The 14563-nt window shown below is 41.4% G+C and overlaps 2 protein-coding genes across 5 annotated transcripts in view; both read left to right on the forward strand.

The window, feature by feature from the left end:
- The first annotated feature begins 2 nt into the window (after window positions 1–2).
- RHNO1 (RAD9-HUS1-RAD1 interacting nuclear orphan 1) lies at window positions 3–4664 on the forward strand. Of its 4 annotated transcripts, XM_072339372.1 has the most exons (4): window positions 3–36; window positions 109–326; window positions 1319–1584; window positions 3919–4664. In XM_072339372.1, the coding sequence occupies exons 3-4, from the start codon at window positions 1417–1419 to the stop codon at window positions 4558–4560; spliced, it is 810 nt and encodes a 269-aa protein (XP_072195473.1). In that variant the 5' UTR covers window positions 3–36; window positions 109–326; window positions 1319–1416; the 3' UTR covers window positions 4561–4664. The 4 variants fall into 4 exon arrangements, with proteins under 4 accessions (XP_072195473.1, XP_072195469.1, XP_072195489.1 ...); XM_072339368.1 differs by lacking the exon at window positions 3–36 and having other exon boundaries at window positions 67–326; XM_072339388.1 differs by lacking the exon at window positions 3–36 and having other exon boundaries at window positions 67–326; window positions 1319–1536.
- A 135-nt stretch (window positions 4665–4799) lies between these two features.
- The window catches only part of TULP3 (TUB like protein 3), a 36699-nt gene continuing 26935 nt past the window's right edge, over window positions 4800–14563 (forward strand). The window contains exons 1-2 of the mRNA XM_072328873.1: window positions 4800–5154; window positions 12934–12985. Coding sequence (XP_072184974.1) covers window positions 5114–5154; window positions 12934–12985 — 93 coding nt within the window. The 5' untranslated portion in view covers window positions 4800–5113. The remainder of the gene's footprint in view (window positions 5155–12933; window positions 12986–14563) is intronic.

Here is a 14563-nt window from a genome sequence, read left to right on the forward strand (position 1 = left end):
CAGCGGTGGGCGGGGCGAGGCCAGGCGGGCTGGTGGGTAGGTACTAAGTCGGGTAGGGCTCTGGCAGGTCACTTGTAAATTACTCTTAACCGTGTTTGCTTTATTTAGTAGGACGGGTTATTATCAGGTTTGATGGTGGTGCGTTATCCGCTTCGAGAGAAGTTAGCCGACCTGAGCCTGTGAGACTCCAACCTTACTGCCAGGTTTGACTCTTGGTGTGTTCATCTCATCGGTGTGCGCTACTGGGAGGAAAGCGTAGCTTCAACTGCCTTCACAGAGATCTCCAGAAAAGAGCATCTGGACTTCACTGGTTCGTGAATACTAAGGTTGTGTCTCTAAATCTTATGGCGTCTGTTAAGGGGGCTGTTCAATTGTTTTGATAATATGTACTAAGCAGTTAAGATATTATGTAGTTTTATATATTTAATAAGAAAACGTACTTCTTGCATAGTATTTTTGCACCTGTGTCAGTCTGCTTCTAAATGGATTTTTTTTTTTTTTTCCATTTTGAAATTCAGTTTTGAATATAGTTGGTTCTGTATTTCTGTATATTACTCGGGTCTCTTCAAATATGGATGACTTTCAAATTACTTCTAAAATATTTTTTATAAAACAAATTCTACTAGATTTGGTTTGTGAATTTAAAATATGCATTTTCATAAGGAAATAATCTCTTCCACAGCATTACACCTTGCTCAAAACACTAGATCAGAATTCCTTTTGCAGCTTAGACAATTTTGCTTTGTTTGTATTGAATAAAGGGCTAATCTTTTATGTTGTTAAAACTGTAAGAGTAGTTGAGCACAAACTGTGGGAACGATATGGGGTCATTAGTTAGAGGTAGAGTTTGGGGTGTAGAATAGTCATGGCATATTGTAATGAATTTCTAGAATGAATTGTAATAACCACTCCTTGTACCATGAATATGCATACATTCCCCTGATAAATGGGGAAGTTTACCTCCTTTTGGTGTGCAGGCTAGGAAGGAGTTAACCCCCTGCACCCAGCCAGCCAAGTAAAATGTACTTGCTCTACAACTACTTTGTGGTTATAAAGTTTGTTCTGCAAGTCAGTATGGCTGTTTACCACAGCATTTTTGGTTGTGCCTTCATGAAGCTCTGAAGCACTTAATTACTCATTCTACTATGTATATGCTAAATCTGCCTGGAATTTGATAAAAGATATAAAAACTACTGGTAGGTAACAGTCTATATGGAGATCTGTATGCATTGTTATTGTAGTAGTGTTTTGTTCAAAAACTTTATCTGAGATTTCCAAATAATTGTTCAAGTCCATTCCTTTTATTTATTTTCTACAGATTTGAGGGTGCTTGAGCATCTTCTCAAAGTGCTTTCCTCCTCCAATTGGTACTAGCAAGCATCATGAGGTTTCAAAGTGGTTTTATCATATTGTCTGATGCCTCCAAGAAAGAACTGTACCCGGAAGACTAGAAAGGCAGAGCTGGTATTCTTTGAGAGGCAATGGGAGGCACCCATCCATTGCTGTGAAACTCCACTGTCTGTGGCTGAAAATCCAGTATGTGTTTCTACAAAGCCTGTAGACCACAACACCTTTGCTGCCTGGGTTGGTATACGTTATCAATTTCTCTATGTCTTGCAAAAACAGGTTTTTAAGTTTCTCTCACATCTCAACAGAAAGTTTTGTGTCCTGATAATGAAAATCAACAGCATGGACCTGAATTCATTATACATGCCTAAAGCATAAATAAGTGCACATGGGTTTTTTCATGTTCAAATATTAAAAATAAAATCCTGAGTATCTGAAGGCATAAAACTATAGCGTATACAGACCGTAGTTTCTATTTGTCTTCTGAAAAATCTAATTCTAGTGAGGAAGAAGCTTGCTTTCTTTGGCAATTGAAGATCATGCACATAGTAAATTTTCTTTTGAGGAACTCTTTTCCTGCTCAAAATTGCTGAAATCTAAAAGTTACCTGTTTAAAAATGTGCTTTGTTTAAATATGACACTACTAAATTTAGGGAATAGAGGCCCTTGCTTCAGAACTACATATTTTAAATTGCCATCTTTTCCATTCTGTATATTTTAAGTAGCTTCTCTCTCATGAACTCCTTTTATAGTCAGAAGAATATTCCAGGGACTGGTTGCAGTATCTTAAGAGAGTCCGTATTTTAAATCTTACAATGTAAAGTTTTATGTTTGCGTTGCTGTTGTTATTTTATTTTAAATAAAGAAAATGGGAGCTGCAAAGCCAGACAATTCATGTATAACAATAGTTATCAACTAGGGGAGCACTGTTTGTTGCTTGGGCCGGTTGTTTATCAAGTAGGTTTGAAACTACACTTCTTGAGTCTACATGAAACATTCCTTTAGCCCTTGAGATAAAAGGGAACAGCTTATTTAGCAGTGTCTATAGCGATAGGACAAGGGGAAATGGCTTCAGACTAAAAGAGAGATTTAGACTGTATAATAAGGAATAAGGGTAGTGAAGCACTGGAACAGGTTATGCAGAGGTAGTAAATATTTTGTCCCTGAAGACATTCAAGGCCATGCTGTTTAGGGCCCTGAGCAACCTGATGTAGCATTAGATACCCTTCTTTGCTGCAGGGGAGTTGGAAGGGATACTTAAAAGTCATCAAGTCCAACTCAAATGATTCTGTGACTTTATTATTTTACCATGTAATTTTTATATATAGGTAAGTTAGTGCTATGGCTTCTGAAATGCTGCATGAAATAATTGCTGTGATGAAGTATGCTTTTTGTTTGGTAGAGCTTCAAATAACCATGTTGTCCTTTGTTCTAAATATCCAGCGATTTCTCTGAAGTCAATAGCACTGAAGCTGTTAGATGTTAGAAAATATTGGTAGGTTTACGACTCCCTGTAACTGTTCTCTACGGATGGATATCACTTGGTTTCACTGGCAACTGAGTTCCTACTCAGATTGGGTTTCCACTCTTTCAGATCCTCTTGACTGTTAGGTTCCTGGTAAAGCCTATGTGGTATGTTCTCTGAAAAGGAAGTCCAGGTCAATTGTTCACGTGTGTTAAGTTTGTGCCAGGATACAATTATTAGGAAACTTGAGCCATGATTGCCTAAAGAATGGCTTTGGTTCAAGCAGTTCAGGTGTACAGTAGACAGTCAGTACCTTAGCTTGCACTTAGTTTTTGAGGGACTGTGTAGAAACCTCAGAAGGCTAAAAGGAGTTTGTGGTTGTCATAATGATATCCAGGTTGGAATACTCTAGGTAAAAACAGTTGCAGGAAACAACCTGACTTTTGAGACCCCAGAAGATAAAGACTACCGTAAAAGAAGGATTTGCAAGTCTTGAGTAAGTGCCCGAAGTCTTTCAATGAAATACTGATTATTGAGCTTTGTCAATCTTATACAGAAAGCTGATTTTAGTAGAATTGACTTTGTGGTTATCTGTTAATCTTTGTGTTGTAGAGTAACTCTGTTTGAGGAAAGCATGTTTTGGGGGAATATTTTGAAGGCCTAATGAACATTATCTTCATATTATTCCCATTTGTAGCTATAGTTGCTCAGGAATACTTGGGCCATAGTATAGTTCATTTATTCTGCTATGCTAAGAAATAGGATCCAGCTCTGAAACGTTTTAAGTCAGCAGGTGTTGAAGGCATTAATGCCTTAAAACTTCTGATTTAAAGCCTTGTGTGCTGTTTTATTATTATTACATAAGATACCCAGGGATAGTTCACTGGTACCCCACTCACTTCTCAAAGTGATAGAACAAAACTGAAGTTCAGAGGTGTTTCTTGCTTACCAGCTTGGCTAACAACTAGTTTGCTTTGCTGCAGGCCAGCTTACCCATTTAACCAACACACTGAAGAAAGATGGGATGGGTGGGGGAGTAGAATAAGGTTGTTGTTCCTCTGAAGAAAAATACCATTTTTTTTTTTTTTCCCTTATTATTTCTTCAGGTGTGCCCACAATTTGAAACAACTAAGTCATTGGTTTTGAGAGTGTGTCAGAAGAAGCAGCGTGGTTCTCACAGGCCTCAGAATCAGGATGTCAGCTACGGCTTGCTTCATGCAGAGAGAGCTTGTCGAAGATCTGTGGTCTGCAAATTTCCTCCTTTAATTTTTGAGAATTCAGAAGAACATGCAGTCCACTCCACAGATGTGCTGAGTCATGCAGGAAAGAACACACAGCGTTCTTACAGCCAGTGCAAGAAAGGGATAGGATCGAAAGCCAACATCCATGTGAATGGTTCTGAGAACTATAGTGAAACACCATCATTACCTGTTTCTCAGCCTATAGAGCCAGAAATCTTCAGTCCACTAGATATGGGGGTGCCACAGTTGCCTTCTTTAAAGAACTGGACATGCAGCAGCGTTCTGCCACAAATCAGGAGTCATGCTGAGCTGGTGTCCAGTGTCAATCACTGTGAGAGTGAGCAATTGGCAACAACACTAGTTATGGATACTCCTGAGCATGAGTATGGAATAAAGGTGACCTGGAGACATCGGCCTCATCTCCTTAAGTACCTGAGAGACAGAGGGAAGCTGAGTACTGCTGACATATTGGTGAAGGCAGACCTTGAACTCAAGAAGTCAGGATGACTTTTGGTTTGGCAAAACAGTAATTTCGTACACAAGGACATGCTTAAATACAAAATGCTCTTTTCAAGGACTAGGAGGGGTAATAAATGAAGCCATACATTGTGCTAAGGCATGTTAGTTCTATTGGGAAGTGGTAGCAACGCGTAGGATGCACCTTATTCTCAGGGGCGAGTGGTGTGATTTTTCTTTTTTTTTTTTAGATTTTTTTTTTTTTTTTTTTTTTTTTTTTTAGTTTTTGACTGAGTTTCCTTGCAGGGGTTGAGGAGGAGGGCGGTAAGTGCAACGGGTCTTCCCACCCACGCGGCTCCTGCTATCCGAAGCCTAGCGCGCTCCGCCACCAGGACAACTGGCGGGAGGCGGGGCTCGGCGCTGACCTGACTGCCTCTTCTGCGCATGTGCGGCTCGAGTTCTTGTCAGTTGAGGGGCGCAGCGGCCTGCGGTGGGGCAGGGCACCGTGCCTTCGGCCAATGGCGCAGGGCTCGAGTTACGAGTTCCGTCGCCAAGGATAGCGTTGAGGTCGAAACGAGGTCCTGTAGTAAAGGCGGGGCTGAAGATGGAGGGTACGAGGAGTCGATGCACGATCGGTGGGGCCAGGTGAGTGGGGCCCATCGGGCAAGGCGGTTGCGAAGCGGTCTGCGGCGAGTCCCGTCTCACGCTGACCCTGCATCTCCGTGGGGTGGGCCTGTTTCGATAGGTGCGATGCGATGTCACATTTCCCTACTCAGTTCCAGCTCCTGGCAGGCGGGCACGACTTTGATTGAGGCAGCGTATCCGTGAGCGAAACGACTGTGAAGGTTTTTTTGTGTGTTACCTCGCGCTTCTAATCATAATAAAGCATTTGGAATGTGAAAACGGTAGCAGGCTCTTAGGCCACTGCGTGGGGGCGGGGGGAGGGGGGAGGAAGCACAACTGATGGGAACTTAACGTGCTTTTCCCATTACGTCAGTTAAGTTTGGAAGAGAGATTTTGGAAAGAGATTATGCCTGTGGGTTTGAATAGCTGAAACCCCAGATTACTGGAAATTAAATGTGGTGTACAGTAAAAGGTATTTTGATGATTAATGTGATTAATGATTTTGAAAATGTAGGAAAAAAACTGTTTTGTACCTGTGATGTTTGGATAGGTGATGTAAAAGCCAGTACAGAGAGAAACAAAGAAATGTGTAGCGTTTGAGTTATGATAAAGTCCACACAGAACAAAACCAGTATTTGTTGATGAAGTGGACTTGGTATTTTTTAATTGGAGAGTGAAGGAAGGCAGTAGAATTTGATGGCATCGTGTGATCTTTTGGGTCAGCTGAATACGCTGTGAAACACTCAAGTAAACATAAAGCAAGTTCTGTATATCACTTCTGGAATGAGTGAACAAAAAACTAATGACTGCATGCCTCAAAATTTTCTGGCATAAATATTAGATTTTAAATTTTGACAGAATTGAAGGTACAGGAAAAGATTCTGCTTTTCTGTTAACAATTGTGATAGTAAATTTCTTTCTGCTAGGGAACTTGTTTTGCATACTTTTATGGATGCTTCACAGAAATAGCCCAACAGTAATGCGAGTTCATCTGCTAGCTGCTTCCCAGTTTGTTAAACAATTTCCTTTCTTGGTTGCAATGATGAATGTAAGAATACTAAAATGCACAAACCTAAATAAATGTACATAGTTTCTAAGTAGATATTTAAGACCATTAAGTAGATTTTTAAAACCATTTGTAGAGTCTTAAGAAAGCTATATGTGAGCATCAGTTGGTTAGTATATATATATTTTTTTCTTTCTGAAATGAAACTTTCTTGCTATTCAGCGATATGTAATATATATTGAGACATAAATAATTTTATTTGATGGACAGGCAGGCGAGATTTTGGGTTAGGCCATTTCTAAATAGGCTCTAATACTGTGGTGTTGTGTTAACTTCTCTGCCAATGCTTTCATTTAAGATGGCTGTAATTACAGAATCACGGAATCACAGAATTGTAGGGGTTGGAAGGGACCTCTAGAGATCATAGAGTCCAACCCCCCTGCCAAAGCAGGCTCCCTACAACACGTCACACAGGTAGGCGTCCAGGCGGGTCTTGAATATCTCCAGAGAAGGAGACTCCACCACCTCCCTGGGCAGCCTGTTCCAGTGCTCTGCCACCCTCACTGTAAAGAAGTTCTTGCGCACATTCATGCGGAACTTCCTATGCTGAAGTTTCAGCCCATTTCCCCTAGTCCTGTCCCCACGCACTACTGAAAACAGACCAGCCTCGCCACTATAGCTCCCACACCTCAGGTATTTATAAACCTGGATCAGGTCCCCTCTCAGCCTTCTTTTCTCAAGGCTAAACAGACCCAGTTCCCTAAGTCTCTCCTCATAGGGGAGATGCTCCAGGCCCTTCACCATCTTTGTGGCCCTCCTCTGGACTCTTTCTAAGAGATCCCTGTCTTTTTTGTACTGGGGAGCCCAGAACTGGACACAGTATTCCAGATGAGGCCTCACCAGGGCAGAGTAGAGGGGGAGGATCACCTCCCTTGACCTGCTGGCCATGCTCTTTTTAATGCACCCCAGAATGCCATTGGCCTTTTTGGCTACAAGGGCACACTGCTGGCTCATGGCCAACCTGTCGTCCACCAGGACGCCCAGGTCCCTCTCAGCAGAGCTCCTCTCCAGCAGGTCTTACCCCAGCCTGTACTGGTGTATGCAATTATTTCTTCCTAGGTGCAAGACTCTACACTTGCTTTTGTTAAACCTCATCCGGTTTCTTACTGCCCAGCTCTCCAGCCTGTCCAGGTCTCTCTGAATGGCAGCACAGCCTTCAGGTGTGTCAGCCAATCCTCCCAGCTTCGTGTCATCATCAAACTTGCTGAGGGTGGTCACTATCCCCTCATCAAGGTCGTTGATGAAGATGTTGAACAAGACTGGACCCAGCACAGACCCCTGGGGGACACCGCTAGTCACAGGCCTCCAGCCAGACACCGCACCGCCAATGACAACCCTCTGCACTCTGCCAGTCAGCCAATTCTCGATCCACTTCACCGTCCACTCATCTATCCCATACTTCTTCAGCTTTGTTATAAGGATGTCATGGGGGACTGTATCGAAAGCCTTACTGAAATCAAGGTAGACTACATCTACTGCTCTCCACCCGTCCACCCAGTGAGTGACGTCTTCATAAAAGGCCACCAGGTTGGTCGAGAACGACCTCCCCTTGGTGAACCCATGCTGAGTACTCCTGATAACCTCCTTTTCTCCCAGTTGTCTGGAGATGGCATCCAGCACAAGCTGTTCCATCACCTTCCCTGGGACAGAGGTGAGGCTGACTGGCCTATAATTACCCGGGTCATCCTTCTTGCCCTTTTTGAAGACTGGGGTGACATTGGCCATCCTCCAGTCTTCAGGCACCTCCCCAGTTCTCCAAGACCTCTGAAAAATTACAGAGAGTGGCTTAGCAATAACCTCCGCCAGCTCTCTCAGCACCCGCGGGTGCACCCCATCAGGTCCCATGGATTTATGGACATTAATGTTTCCTAAGCACTCACGGACCACCTCTTCCCTGACTAAAGGGAAATCTCCCATTCCCCAGATTCTCTCATCAGCCACCAGGGTCTGGGATTCCTGGGGGAGAGCCCTTTCACTAAAGACAGAGGCAAAGAAGGCGTTCAGTATTTCCGCCTTGTCAGCATCCCCTGTTACCAGAACACCCCCCTCACTTAGTATGGGGCCCACATTCTCCCTAGCCTTCCTTTTGCTATTAACGTACTTAAAAAAGCCTTTTTTATTATCCTTTATCTCCTTAGCTAGATTCAGCTCCAGGTGGGCTTTAGCCTTCCTCGTCGCATCTCTGCAGTCCCTGACTACATTCTTATATTGTTCCCAAGTGGCCAGACCCTTTTTCCACGTATCGTGTACTTTCTTCTTTCTGCGGAGCTTGCACATGAGTTCCTTACTCATCCACGCAGGTCTCCTGGCACCTTTTCCCGACTTCTTAGTTACAGGGACACACCAATCCTGAGCCTGGAAGAGGAGCTGTTTGAATGCTATTCAGCTCTCACAGGTCCCCTTGCCTTTTAAATTAAAGTAGCTAGAGTTCCTTTTGAAGTCTGACATTCATCTAGATTTTTTTTTTTTAAGCACTAAGGCACATCATTATGTTTATAATGTTATTTCATTATTTTGATAAATGCTATGTGTTTCCTTTTCATTTGGGAAAGTCCGAAGTTAAAAATGTTGGATAAAGTTCACATGAATTCACCTTAAAAAGTTGTGTTTAAAATACTGAGAAGGGAGTTTGGCTCTTATCACAAAAATCGTATCATAGAATGGCTTAAGTTGGAAGGGACATTAAAGATTACTTAGTTCCAACCCTCTTGCCACACACAGAGATGCTGACACCTAGATCAGGTTGCCTAGGGTCCAGTCCAACCTGGACTTGAATGTCTCTGGGGTTGGGTTATCTACAACTTCTCTGGGCAACCTGTTCCAGTGCCTCATCATCCTCTGAGTAAAGAACTTCTGCATAGCAGCTAACCTAAATTTTCCCTTTTTTTAGTAAGCTTGGTCTATTGCTATCAGAACATATAAAAAGTTGTCTGTTGTTTTCCTCTCTTGTTAATAAGCTCATTTCAAGTACTAGAGGGCCATAATGCGATGTCCCCAGAGCCTTCTCTTTTCCAAGCTGAACAAGACCAAATTCTCAACCTTTCTTCATAGGAGAGAAAGGTTTTTACCACCTTTCTATCACCTGAAAGGAGGTCATAGCAAGATGGGAGTTGATCTCTTCTCCCAAGTAACTAGGACTAGAGGAAATCACAGAATCACAGAACTTCAGGGGCCGGGAGGGTCCTCTAGAGGTCATCAAGTCCAACCCCCCTGCAAAGCAGGCCCCCTACAACAGGCTACACAGTTGGCATCCAGGCAGGTCTTGAATATGTCCAGAGAAGGAGAATTCACAACCACAGAGGTCTTTTCCAACCTTAAATGATTCTGTGATTACCTACACAGGTAAATAATTTATTTATTTATTTATTTATTTATTTATTTATTTTTTAATATATATATTAATTTAGCTGCAGTTGATCAATATTAGACTGCATCATTGTTTACCTCATTATATCGGGCATGTGAACAGTTACCTCCAAAAAGATGAATTTCTGAAAGAGTTCCTTTAGGCCAAGTCAAATGTATTCCTACTCAACTGTTTGAACCTGAACAGGTCGTTACTTTTCACCTATACTTCATTTAGTGGTAGGATGGGTTTGAAGTGGGCTTGGGTTTGAAGAGACTTTAAAGTGATGTATTTCCAATCCCCTTGCCACGGGTGGGTTTTGCAGGATTCTCCTGAAAAGGCATGCTGAAGAAAGGGAAAGGCATAATTAGGTAAAGGGTGGAAAACAGGACCAGTCGAGGGTCTGATAGCAGCTTTCTGCCTAGTTATCTTGTTTGTCCTCTTGGTGCATAGTCTATGGCAGTTGTGTCACTGAGAGAACCAATAAACCTGACTGCCCCTCCCGATAATGGCCTGAACTAATGGCAAGAGCCTGACCCAGCAACTTCCAGCTGAATGTAGTGCCACTCTGTTATGTTGTTTCATGGCAAGGTGATGCAGCACCAAGAAAAAAAATATATGACAGCACTCACGGATACTGTTCCGTGGCTCTACGCTTAAGAGAAGTGTAACCAACTCCTGTAGGGCCCAGGGGAGGCCTTTCTTGCTCTTTCATGATGAAGGCTGCGCATAGCTTATGAGACTAACCCCATACAGCAGAGGCAGTGTGCACTGTAGCGATTAAGTAACAGTATCAGCAGAGCCCACATGCCAGCAGAGTAGGGACCAGTATCGAGTGGGATCCTCTCAGCTGGGCTGAGACCCCCCACACCATGCACATTGACATCTGGACTGAACATCAAACATCAGGTCATACATTCTCCCTAACAATATCTAGAAATCTCCCTTCTTGCCAGAGGAGAGTGGTTATGGCACTCTCAAAGAATTCAGTCGAATACTATGCCTTGGGAGAATTGTCAGACTCCATTACCTGGCAATTCATGTAGTGTAGTGTGTACTTTCAGAGTTTCTGTGAGTTACCTAGAGGTTTTGGGGAGAGCCAGAGGTACACATCACATTCTGTGTGCAACCTTCCCCTTTATTTATTGTATGTTGTGCCAAGACCATGTGTTAGTATACGTTTGGAATCGTTACCCATTGAGCATTTTCTAACTGCGACTGTAATTGTGGGCATTAAGGACATTGTGTTAAATAAATGTATAGTTATGTCATGGGGTTACCCCTAGATGTAAGTCCGTGACAGGGGGGCACAGGCCCCGAGAAAAGAAAAAGGAGAGACAAAAGAGTGAAGGGAAAAAAAAAGGAAGGGGTTTGCCGTGACCCGGCCAGTGTTGGTCACGCGCTCCGGGAGAGGAGAAAGGGCAGAGAGCGAACAGATAGTTTTAACCAAGAGAAAACACAATGGTAACGATCTGAGGAGGAACGGGAATTGACTAAATGTAACCAAATCAAACGAAAGGAGAGAGATGAGAGTACCCAAAGTACGAGTCAAACCACCACAGTGCGAGGGAGGTACGTGCTTTTCTCCGCGGCGAGCAGAGATGGCCAGAGGCAGCTAGCGGCTGGGGTCAGGTCCAGAGTCCCACCCTGCTTCCTCTTCTCTCCAAGTCCTCCGGGATGCCACCAGAACATGAACTCTTTAACTGCCACTGTTCTGTGTGATGTTCTGATGTGGAATACCAACAACAGAAATCATCAAACCACAAGAAGTTAATCACCTGATTTGTGGTCAGTGAAGTGTGTTAACTGGACTCTGTGCAACCCTGCTATTAGTAAGGCAGGGAACAGTGTGCAATAGCAAATCTTCATGACACTGCTGACCATGGTGCATGACAGGGTTCTAAACAACTTTTGCCTGTATCATGTAAGTATGGACAGCATAGTGTTGCAAAGATAGCTTTGGATTAAATTCACTATTATCTGTTATATTTACTATTCTCTGTTAGATCTTGCAGCTAACAAAATTCATTGTTAATGAATGAATCATAATAAATAATAATAATAATACATCATAATTTGTAGCAAAAGGTTTTTCTATAGCACAGGTATCTCAGTTTATTCTTCTTTAATTCTTCTGCACAATGGTACTATTTCTTTGTATTGGGGCATCTATTTAGCTGTGAAAATGACAAAACTTATGCATGTATTTCAGCCTTTGAGATTTTTGTTTTGTTTTGTTTTGTTCTCACTTTTTTCTTTTAATTTGATTTAATATAGTTCTGGGATAATTAACTTGAAAGTACCCAATAATTCCACAACAGAGACAACAGAGGTGTTTTTTTTTTTTTTTTTTTTTTTTTTTTTTTTTTTTTTTAAACTTAGTGGCAAGTAGGAAGAGAAGTTAAATTCATGGCATGTGTTTTGTGCCTCTCTCCTTGTGTCTTTTTCCAGTTTTCCTTTTTTGGGGTTACATTCAGCACTGTCTGCCAGCTTGTGACTTCACATCATTGGTTATTTCAGCACCTAGACAAGACATTGAGTTTTCTTGGTAAATTGAAATTTTGGCTAGTCCTGCATGCCATCAATAAAATACATTAGATTTGTCTGTTTCCTGTATTATGTAACTTCTTCATTCTATATTGTTCTTTTTCTTCAAATGGGGTCTGTAGCAAAGCTATGTAGGAAGAAAGCACACAGCTGTGATAGGCAGAGTATATATGTTCATGTCAATTAATTAACTTTCTAACTTTTAGAGTTGACAGCTCTGAAGTGCAGTTTTTGTAATAATTCATTCTCATCTAAAAGGAATGAGATGACTATGAATCACATCTTAGAACCAAGAAATGGAGTTGTTATGAAAATTAACTGTAAAATAAATAGGAAAATGTCTTATATCTACAGGAATTGAATAGTTATATATACTCACAGATATTAACATTAGTTCTAGGAAGTCTGGCAGAGGGAGAAAATACTGTCAGATTGACCCATGATGAAACTGAAAATTGTGAGTTAATTTGGAGCTGGCTTTTGTTTTGAAGGAAGAGAGACTATACTGAACTGCTTTGAACTTTATGTCTAGAGGTGTAAATTCTATGAAAGCCCACTTCAGTAGTGGCTCATGATCTGCCCATGAGTAATGAAAGCTTTTTGCTTGCAAAATGTTTTCAGAGAAATTTAGTTCAGTGACTGAATCACTGGTCCTGTTTGTGACAGAAAATGAAGTACGTTTCCTTCATAATGCCTTATAACTTGGTCTTCCCATGGGCTAGAAATAATGCTTCACAGTTGTTTTGAAGTGTTGATAACTATGTTGTAGTCTGTGGATGTCATGTTTTTTATAATGCAAACAAATTTCTAGTAATAATTTTTTGTCTCGTGCCTTTTCCAGCATCTTTGAGGATGAAGGCATGAAACTACGACAGCTGAAACTAGAGAATCAGGTAAGTGGTTGTGCATTAACTGGCAAAAATAAATGAAGGAAAACAAACATTAGCCATCTTATTTTAGAAAGGGAAGTTAAAGTGCTTGTTTTCTCTTTCTCTCCCTACTTCTCCATTCCCGTTTTTCCTCTTGATTGCCTGTCCTGTTTTCATTTACTTTGTAACTTGTTGCTCAGAACTACATAAGGTATACAGCAATCACGAATATTGGCCACATTGTTCAGTTTCTGTTGTGATATTCAAGGCTGCAGATGGATTCACAGAGCCACAGAGGCTTGAGAAGTGTGGAAGTGATTAAAAATGGTCTGAAGAATACAAGCAGAACTGATTGCTAATGTTTTTCATTCAAGTTCTGCTTGACTCTTGTTAGATGGCTTGTAGGTTTGATTTCTTTTATGCATTATTTTTTGCACATCTTACTCATTTCATTGTGTATATGGACACTTATTTAACACACTTCAGAACTGGGTAGTTACAAATATCCTTGGCTATATTTGTAAAAGCTACCTGTAAACTTTTCAATAACACTTGTAAAATAATGGAAAGTGTTAACTTTGTAAAGGAGAACATAGTGCCAAGTGGCATTTAATAATAATTCCCTTAAGAAGGATGATCTGACTACTTGGTGATGAACCCTAATGTCCATTTCAAGACTGTTGGATTTGGTTATGAGCCAGTAGCAACCAGCGGCTCTTATTGCTAGACACTATGGTCATTGTATGCCAGTTTGAGATACTGTCCTGGAGATGCATCACTGTTCCACCCAAACAAAGCTGCTGGGCTGGGTGGAATTCACAGAATCACAGTATTCCTTTGGAGCAACTGCCAGTTAAACAAAAGAGAGGTATATTCATAGAATTCATATACTTTTACAATTTGATTCAGTGTTCAGGGTTTTTTGAGGTGGTGTTTTTTTGTTTTGTTTTGTTTTGTTTTTTGTTTTTGTTTTGTTTTTGGTTTTTTTTTTCCTTTTTTTTTTTTTTTTTTTTTTTTTTAATTTGATTCAGATTGCAAGCATATGCAGAACTGACAGCTAGAAGCTTTCATTGAAATATATTGTAACACCCCAGTTCCACTGTAGCTTGTTGATATTTGGTGAGAAATACTAACAGTCTGTCATTTAGGACTGTATATTTAAGTTTGAATATTAACTGTGAAAGTCTGTGTCGTGGGTTACCCTAAAATCTACCTGCACCCATGACAGGGGGGCAGTCGGCCCGCAGGCCGCTGGCCCAGAAGGAAAAAAAACAGGGAAAAGGAATAAGGGAATAAGGGAATCCCTTATTCTACATCATTACATTATGCTTATTATACACACACACACACACACACACACTCACACACACACATATATAGTTGTGAGCAATCAGCAACCTTATTTTCTTAACAACTTATATCTATTTCATGCAAATCCTTAGGCTGAAAATAAAACTTTATAACTTAACACACTATTATTTACTAAGTCGAGGAAATGGCAAAACTGCCGGAAAAGGAATATGACAGCAGTGAAAGGGAAAAGCAGCGCTAGTGGGGCGTTCCCCACATCAAGGTGCACTCATCCTTTCCCAACCACCACAA

This window comes from Excalfactoria chinensis, chromosome 1 (assembly GCF_039878825.1).
Source record: "Excalfactoria chinensis isolate bCotChi1 chromosome 1, bCotChi1.hap2, whole genome shotgun sequence".
NCBI classification, from domain to species: Eukaryota; Metazoa; Chordata; class Aves; order Galliformes; family Phasianidae; genus Excalfactoria; species Excalfactoria chinensis.